The 9,785-nt window shown below is 38.5% G+C and overlaps 1 protein-coding gene across 2 annotated transcripts; it reads left to right on the plus strand.

Moving 5' to 3' along the window:
* Positions 1-1,883: 1,883 nt before the first annotated feature.
* Positions 1,884-5,698, plus strand: LOC126600676 (xylan glycosyltransferase MUCI21-like). Of its 2 annotated transcripts, none has more exons than XM_050267288.1 (3): positions 1,884-2,136; positions 2,597-2,614; positions 4,202-5,698. In XM_050267288.1, exons 1-3 carry the CDS (start codon positions 1,884-1,886, stop codon positions 5,515-5,517), a joined length of 1,587 nt encoding a protein of 528 aa, XP_050123245.1. In that variant the 3' UTR covers positions 5,518-5,698. The 2 variants fall into 2 exon arrangements, with proteins under 2 accessions (XP_050123245.1, XP_050123244.1); XM_050267287.1 differs by having other exon boundaries at positions 1,884-2,088; positions 2,558-2,614.
* The last annotated feature ends 4,087 nt before the right edge of the window (positions 5,699-9,785 follow it).

Consider the following 9,785-nt stretch of genomic DNA (forward strand, 5'->3'; position numbering starts at 1 on the left):
TTTCAATGATCATTTTGGTTACAAAGCCTTATACAAGTGAAAAGAATAAAATAAAATTCCTAAGTTTTCTCCACTTGTATAATAACATATAACATACTGCTCTGATTCTGGTCATATTGAAAAATCTCTAGCTTTGTTAGTGCTTTATATCTCTAGCTTTGTTAGTGCTTTATCACATCATGTACGTCTTCATCAAAGCGAGCAAGTTGCTTAAGTAACTTATCATAGAGATTTGCTCTCGAAAAGCTCACAAACAGCCACAAAGTTGTACTTTTCCCACGCCGCAAGTTGTGTAAACTCATGTGTTACTTGCAAACTTACTGCATAGAAGATTTACTCCAGCAATTGACAATGTGCCCCCTCACGTACGTGATTGATTACTATTTTTTATAATATTGCATGACCATTGCATATATACATCAACAGTTGATAAAATAATAAAAGACTTGTCGGAGTTCACTATAAAATGCCAAATTACCATTTTGTCAAATCAAATTTAATCTTCATTTGTCGAAAGAGGTTATCAGTTCAAATCTCATATACGATAACGATTCAACAAAAAATAATAGAGAGTTGAAGCTTAGGTTGAGTTTGGCCAATAATTAATTTTCATACTTTTATTTTCCAATTTTATCTCTATTAAAAAATAAAAATAGTAACTTGTCTCTAGATTTATATCTACTTTCCTATCTTTACGAAAAATGGTAATAGGAAAATGTATTTCCCATTATCTAGAAAAGGTCATGAAAAATTATTTTCCATGAATTCATTTCCGCATATCAAAAGCACCCTTAAAGGCAATTCTTCGTTAGTAGGACCAATTCTGACTGGAAACTAATAAATACATAACTAAATATTTTGTATATTGGAGAATTTTTTCTGTATACTTTGGAACAATGTCATAGTACAATTCGACTCAAAGTATAGCAGGTGTAATAATATATTCTGAAAATGAGACATATCAATCATTTCATGCTCACTTATATTATAACACATGAAAAAAATATACCATGTAGCGAGTATTTTAGATATTCACAAAAATTCTTCGATGAGTCAATCACAATCACCCGAATGTATTACAACTTGAGTTAGAGTTGATCTACAAATATCTAACTTTAAGTTTTTAGAATTTTATTTTAATGTTAGTCGCGAGCATCTAATGGGAAAGAAATAATTCAAATTATGTTATGTCATACTTCTTAAAAAAGTACCAACTACCAAGCCAATGCAAAGTCAATCTATAATATGTAATGTCATCCAGTTCTAAGCACACAGCTACGGAATCCTTATTTGTCTCTCGACATTGGTTCACGCAGCCACTACCTCTACTTTATATTAAACTTAATTCTCAACGTGTAATTTTTTTCAGTTATCTAGACAGGATGCCTAATCCAACAATATTAAGGTTTCACTAAAATAAAATAAAAACGACTGCAAATAATTGACTACATTAATATATAACATGTTGCATTATTCTACATATTTATTATTAATTAATTATTCCATGGACGAGACCGCAAATAGAAAGCACCACCACTAAATCAGTAGAAGATCATATATATGGAACATGAACTATTGTCAATGAAATAAAAATGTATGTACATTTTTGTTTATGTATCCTTATTTTATCGTGACAATATATACCATGTAAGTTGTTCGCATGAATTAGTCTTCATTTATTGACAGCACGTACCCTTTTTGTTCTTATTCCCCTCTCTCTCAATCTTTCTCTCTCCTGTAGTTGAAGCTATATATGAGAAGAAACATCTTCTCAATCAACACACACCAAGTTCATATCTCTCTCTCTCTCTCTCTCTCTCTCTCTCTCTCTCTCTCTCTCTCCCTCCCTCTCTCTCTAAGCTGTTATTTGAGTAAGGAACAATATGGTATACTATAAGAGATACCAGCAAAGGAAAAAAGGGGAAGAGGATGAAGAGTGTCAGAGCATTCTAATGGAGTTTTCAAACTCTGGTTTCTACAAAAGAACAAGGCCCAAGCTCCTCACTTTCGTCTTCCTCTCTCTCCTTTCTTGCAGCTTCATATTAGCCCCTCATCTTTTCTACCTTAACACCACTTTCTCTCTATTACGTAAGTTTTTCTCTTTGCTTTCCCATTTTGATGTTTCTTTTTGCATCTTTAAGTTTTTCTTGTATGCTGAGATTATTAGTACCCCATATGTAAACCCTAGCTTATATAGTATCGCAATTGGGTCTCCCCATTTATATGCAATTCATTTTGAGTAGGGTGTTCTTACTCTTTTATGGTATCAGAACCAAGCTATTCACGTGTCAGGCCCAATAATTTATTAGAAGAGCGTTTTTACATGGCCTAATCCCCCCTCTTTCCGTCTTCAAGTACCCTTTTAAGATGTAGCCATAGAAAATGATTTGATTTCCAGGTTGCCTTTGAAAACTTCTGCAGTTTTTCTGAGAGTTATCTCACATTGGGAAAGTAATAGATAGACTCTATATCTATTGCTAATTGATTTTAAGTTGAATCCTCTAGTTTTTATTTTCCGCTATATTCACGAATAAATATGTACCCTTTGCTTTTGTAGGCCTTGGTGCTCATGATATGGTTGTATACGCTCCCTTGGGTTCTTCAATCGCCAACGGTACGTAGAGCTCTCTGCTAATCTATGGCTTCTATTAGGATCGATTGTTTGTGTTTTTAAATTGTTAACAAATACCTTGCAAAGTTTTATTAATTAAACAGTATTACTATCTGTACTATGTAGTGTACTGCTAAAGGGTTGATTTTTTATTGTAAGTAACAATTATACTCAAGTTGATACTGAAAAAGAGATAAAATAACGAGTGTTATTGCTAATCACTAATAACAACTCCTAATAAAATAACGTAAAAATATAATATGAAACAATTTTGATAATATTGATAAAATTTAAATTCTCTGATTTTTAATCTGCTATCTCTCTCTTTCCTTGTAATTTTATTGTAAGGGTGGAACTCATACGGGGGTGAATGGTCAATCGAACCCAAACCCTACATTCTAATTATTATAATTAGTGAATTTATAGTTAATTCAGCTCCAGTTGAACCGCCACAAGTTGATATGATCCAGTTGCTCCATTGATTATCGGGGTTGAAGTCAAACGAATGGAGCCTGCAAGTTGAGCATGCCAGTTGAACCCGCAGCCAGTTAAAAAACGGTGTTCACCTCATAAAATATGTAATATTAAGTAAAGTAAATGAAAAATAAAATAAAATAAGGACGTTGGATTTATTAAAAAAAAAAGATATCCAGCCATCAATATTGTGTATAAATAGAATCACTCTTAAAATTTAATTCATGCATTTCTTTGGATTCACCCTCTAAATTAGATTTTAGCATCATGATTTATAATATTAGTTTTGTAAATAAAATGACTTGAAATTAGGTGTGCTTTTAGGTTTTGGGGTTGATTATTTCAGGCTTTAACAAAGTAAGTTTGTGCATGGTTGATTATTTTAGAATGAGTGCTAGGGTTTCATGGTGGTTTGGTTTTAGGGTTTACGAATATTTTTTTCTTTGAGTTGTGGTAGAGCTTCTAACTTAGGATTTGCTTGGGTCTCGAGTTTGGGCGGAGCACAAAATTCGGGGCTAAATCCTAAGGACATGTTTGGTAGGTTGATTAGGATAGGTTGTGACCAATTAAAATGTACTTAAGTCCAATTTCTTGTTTGTTGTGTCAAAATGTGAGATGAATATGATTGTACATGATTGATTATGAATCCACAATACAAATTTTGTCTTACAAGTCCTTGCTAATCCAATTTTATTCCTACGCCCAATCTCATCTAGTTCACCAAACGAGTCCTAAGTCATAAGCAATTATCTTGATACAAAATATTTTCAAGTTGAAAATGATAGTAAAAAATAATTTAAAAATGAGTAAAACTAATAATCATACTAAAGTTCAATAATTTTTTTAATTATGATAAATTACAGACTACAACAAAGATAGTTTTAGTTCACAGAATTACTGAACAGAAACTACAATGCATTGTTTAATACAGACTGACCTATCCCAAAATATCAAAAATATGAGAAAGTAATTGCCATTTGTAATGACATTAATTAGTATGTAAAACTTGCTTGACTTAGGTGTGTATTAGTGTACTTGCTTATTTTCTCACGTGACTATTCTACCTTTTCTTCTATCTGCAATTACTTTCACTAACTATATATGTTGCGGGTGCAGGAACTATACTTTGTGATAGGAGCAATTTTCGATCAGATGTTTGTATCCTGAAAGGAAATGTAAGAACACACTCCGGATCCTCTTCCATCTTTGTCTACAGGTCCAGAGATAAAAGTAATTTCACATTCTATCTTTCGAGCATCGTCGAGGAAAATGAAGAGGAAAACGGGGAATGGCTTCAACACGAAAAGATCAAACCGTATACTCGGAAATGGGAACCAAGTACCATGGCCACCGTCACTGAATTAGACCTCATTGCAAAGAAAGACGATACTCTAGGGATGCAACATCAGTGTGACGTCCAACATGATGTTCCGGCGGTGTTCTTCTCAACGGCTGGCTATACTGGCAATGCTTATCATGAGTTCAACGACGGGATTATACCACTGTACATTACTTCTCAAGAACTGAGAAAGAAGGTTGTGTTTGTCATTCTTGATTTTCATGACTGGTGGCTTATGAAGTACGGAGACATTCTTTCACAACTATCAGACTATCCAGTAATAGATTTCAGTGCAGATACGAGAACCCATTGCTTTCCTGAAGCCATTGTCGGTTTGAGAATTCACGACGAGCTCACTGTGGATCCTTCGCTGATGGAGGGACATAGGAGCATTTTCGACTTTCAATATCTTCTAGACAGGGCGTACAGGCCTCGAATTATAGGTCTAATTAATGAACAAGAAGCAGAAGAGAAGCTTTCTGTTTCTGTGTCTCCAGCATCGGTAGGATCTTTAAAAATCAAGAAAAAACTACATGAAGCACATCAATTAGAGAGGCCTAAACTGGTGATCGTATCTAGAAACGGATCAAGAGCAATAACCAATGAGGACTTGTTGGTGGAAATGGCTGAGCAAATTGGGTTTGAAGTTGAAGTTCTGAGGCCTGATTCGAGGACCGAGTTGGCAAAGATTTATTGGGTTCTTAATTCGAGTGATGTCGTGATAGGGGTTCACGGTGCCGCCATGACACATTTTCTGTTCATGAGACCTGGCTCTGTGTTGATCCAAGTGATTCCTCTTGGAACTAGTTGGGCAGCAGAGGCATACTTTGGGGAACCTGCAAGAAAGCTTGATTTAAACTACATTGGCTACAAAATTCTTCCCACAGAGAGCTCGTTGTACGACAAGTATGGCAAAGATGATCCTGTTCTTAAAAATCCAGCTAGTGTAACCAAAAAAGGTTGGCAACACACAAAGGAGATTTACCTTGAAGGTCAAACTGTGAGACTACACCTCACAAGATTTAAGAAGCAGTTGCTTGGTGCTTATGACTACACCACTGAAAGAATGACTGAGCATTTCGAACAACAATAAACTAGCGTCATTCATTTTGTAAGTTGTAGATTCATACATATGTGGTAAAAATTGGTGAACATGTATAACGTCGAGACATTAAGGATTGAAGAAGGTACCTTAAAAAAATTTGTATATACCATGAAGTTTGAGGCAACTCTTCATTCTTGTGAATAAATATTTCTTCTGCCTTTGTTATTTATTTATACTGTATTTAAGAGAACCCCCAGCTCTTCAAGGGCTGCAAGGCAATTTCCTCTCCACTGCTCACTGGTGTAAGGCCCTAACTATATGATCGATAAATACTATGTTTCCTCCATATCCCCCGAACGTCCCTCCCTCCATCAAATGATGACCTCTTAGGGAATAATGTTTGGCTACTTAATGATGAGTAGGAACTCTTACTCAAAATTCTTCGTGTTGAAATTACAAAGCAGTGTGCTTATGATTAGGATCATTCATATTATGAATCACTTTGTAAAGATCATTTGTGCAAAAAATGAATTAAAACTTAGGTCGATTAGTTAGTCTATTGTAAAAAATACATAGATGGTCCGTAACACTAGCGGAGCCAGAAATCTAGACTAGGAGGCGCCTTTAAGCCATACAAAAGAAATTAGACAAAATAATTGCCGCAAATGGAGTAGCCCAACACTTGCTGGCCCAAGACCAGCTTGAGCCTAACACACTTTAAGCCCAGCGCAAGCCCAATGCACCCTCGGCCCAAGGCCAAGCAGGCCAGACTGCATCGCGCCCACGTGCCTTGCACGTGGCTTGGCCCATTTCCACAGCCTAACCCACTCTCACAGTCCACCTAGAGATCACGATTGGTCCAAGACCAGCTCAACCATCTCGGCTTTAGATTTTGGATCGACAATTGAACCGGGGGTATTTACGCCCTAATTTTTTTGCAGATTTGACATATCTTGGCTCAACTTTTACACCCAAAGTCTACTACACTTCTACCACCCATGGAGAAACGTACCATCTAAGCTCTTCCATCCTGCATGGCAAAGAACACTTGTCTTAACAAGTCATATAATTGACGAGTGCTCTCGTGCATCAGACTACCTTGGTGAATAAGTTTTTTCAGCGTACCGAGATGCGGCATGCCCTAGACAAGGTGTCTCGAAGCAGGACAAGGACAAACAACGATCATCTCCAGCAGCGTCCCAGAAGCAACCTCTTGACCAGCCACGAACCGAGCATTCTAGCAATGTACACTTTTACTTAGGCCCCTAGGATAATGTATACTCTAGTCTTAGTGCACTCTAGGTTAGGTCTATGAACAAGCATACATTCACGATTGGGGCCACACTCCGATAATCAACATGGACAGCCTTCTAAGCTAAGTGTTCATTTGCAGCTAGGTTCACAAGAAGCATAATCCATCTCACATCGGAGTAGGCAACATAGTGGACGGTGAGAAGTAATCGCTCAATCCGGCTCCAGTTCAACCGGCAGCCTGCGAGTAACTCGCTCGCTTGCTAGAAACGTACCACATGCACTGTAGCTGCGACATAGACGAGCCGAGCACAGGGAATAACAGCCTAGATTAACAGGTGGCAACCAGAAACTCTGCTGCCTCAATAGAGACATATTCAAGAAGAAGTTGAGAGGCTCCTGACTGAATGATTTCACGATTTCCAACGCGACAAAGTTACTGACGAGGCGCTTTGGCAAGACATGGCTAACATAAGCAGGTCACCTTTAATTGACAAGTTCAAGCAAATGGAACCATCCCACATACATCCTTGGATACAAAGATTACTTTTGTTATGAGAAATGTAGCAACTTAGCCTAATGGCACACCAGGGGCAAGTTTCGTTCTCATCACTCTAGAAGATTCAATACTGGAGTAACACATCGCCAATAGCCAAGCACCGCAGACCTAGTGGTCCAATTTCTTCTGCTGCACATAACCTGGTCCAAGCTAGCCCTAGCTTTGGGCTCACAGTCACGCTTACCTGCTTTGCGACTCACAACCGTGCCTATCTTGTACCACATCTCCTAGCTGTGTCGAAACATGCTGCGAGGCTCCTAGACGCCCTCGATCTATCACCACGGTTCTAAGCTGTGCCAATCTTACCTTGCCGTTCCTCACTAAGTTGACTTTCGCTCCATAACTCCCAACTAAGCCTCAGAAGAGTACATGACAAAACATCTAAAGATAACGCAATACTAGGAGAACGTCTGGGAGCAGTTCACTGCGTTCCCAACTTACACCCCTACGCGGGTTCCATAAGCAATTTAAAGTCTTAAGCAGATCGTCGAACAAGACGTCACATGCTGAAGATTATTTTAATTGTTCAACAGTCCATATTTCCTCAATTGCACTCACAACAACAACTTTCATGCTCTCCAGTGCGAGAGGGTAAACTAATTCCTTGACACCCATCTAGGTAAGCTTTCCAGTGCGAGAGGATAAACTAATTGCTCTCCAGTGCGAAGGGGTTAGTTATTACCCAGACACTCATCTGGGTAAACTTTCTAGTGCGAGGAGGTAAACTAATTGCTCTCCAGTGCGAGAAGGTAAATTAATTTCCCGACACCTATCTGGGTATGTTATCCAGTGCGAGAGGGTAAACTAATTATCTGACACCCATCTGGGTAAGATTTCCAATGCAAGATGGTAAACTAATTCTTCGACACTAATCTGGGTATGCTCTCCAGTGCGAGATGATAAACTAATTCTCCGACACCCATCTAGGTTCATTCTTCAACGGAATGGGGCAAACTGCCCATAAATTTCCACACAACTACTCATTTTGATGTGATTAGTTAATGATTTTCATATTCCACATATCTTTATCATGTTGTGATGCAGGCCATACAGCTCAAATGATTGAATACTCGAAAATCAGCTAAGTAGCAAATGGTTAAGGGCAGCAGCCAACGAAGAACTCAACAACTTGAAACCAAAAAGCCAAAACTCATGGCCATAGTGACTATGTGGGATCGTCAACTTTTTTCGAAGCAACGTGCCCAACCGACGGTTCTATGGCTAAAAGTTTTGCAAAACACTTCAAGCAAGCAAAGTTTCAAGAAAAACGAAGATGAAGTAGAGTGAAGAAAGCAATTTATTAAATTTCTAGCAAATTGATAAACTTATAGGAAGGTCGCCAAAATCCGACATAAGCTAAATAGAGCAAATTACTCATTAAGCAGCTTGGATGACCTTGGGCTCTCTAGCAGCTATCTTGCCCTCAGCAGCTACTTCGCACTCAGTAGTTTGCTTATCGAACACTTCATCTTTAGCGGCTCTGATCTTGGCAGCTCAATCCTCGGTTTCTCTATTTGTGGTAGCTGAAAAATCAAACTCAAGCAGTTTCCTCCTTCTTGGCAAGTAGTACAAAAGTGGTTGCAGCAGAAGGAGCATGTTTTGACGCCTTTGTAATAGCTGAATCCACTTTTCCAAGTGATGAACTTTCCTCCCCTACTTTTCATAGTGGTGAGTCTATCAGAAACCAATCCAGACTTAGCCACAGTTGGATACTTCACTCTATCTCCTGACCCAGACCTGGAAATAGCTCCATGTCAAGCTTTCCGGAAGCAGTCGAATGATTTTTTCTCAACTGAAAATCCAATAAGCAAGCTAACATACCAGCATTGCACCCTAATGCCTTAAAACGCGGCTGAGGCAGCACAGTTGCTTTTAGCTCCAACTAAGCCAAGCAGCCCAAATCATGGCCCATGCTATGCCACTTCCTCAGCCCATGCTGAGCCTGCCCTTGGCTCTAGCCATGCCAAACAGTCGAAGCCATAACACCTGCCACACCACCTCTTCTCCTCATGCCAAGCCGATTCTTGGCCCTTGCCAGCCGACGTGCTGCACCATCCCGACGGTTGCTTCACGGCATCACTACCCAAGAAAAAGACAAAGAAAGTTAAGTTTTTTCTTACCTTGGTGCGGTGCGGAGAAGACAAAGAAATCAACGGAACACAGTTCTTTACATGGATAGGGGAAAAAGAATGCTAGAGGAGGGGGAACAAATGTTCTCTAGCTTTTTCCCTTTCTTGTAGGGATAAATAATTACCATTTGAAGTTGATTTAATCCCCTACTTAAGGTAAGCTTAAATAGGCTTTGGTGGCAATTTATTTCCCTTTCCTAGAAGTATCTAATTCCAAGTCAAAGTGGGAGTCTTCATTAAATTAGGAAACGATCTTATGTTTCCCTAAGCAGTTGGAGATCCCTATACCTACTGCTCTTTCTTGCGAGTAGCCCAACAGGTATGGGGGCATTTTTGGAGCAAAAAATAATGTGACACGTGCACTTTTGGTTAAAAAT

The sequence above is a fragment of the Malus sylvestris genome, chromosome 14, assembly GCF_916048215.2.
Source record: "Malus sylvestris chromosome 14, drMalSylv7.2, whole genome shotgun sequence".
NCBI lineage: Eukaryota > Viridiplantae > Streptophyta > Magnoliopsida > Rosales > Rosaceae > Malus > Malus sylvestris.

Bases quoted from the DNA above. Each gene is read 5' to 3' on its own strand.
- LOC126600676 (XM_050267288.1), top strand. From the start codon at position 1,884: ATGGTATACTATAAGAGATACCAGCAAAGGAAAAAAGGGGAAGAGGAT.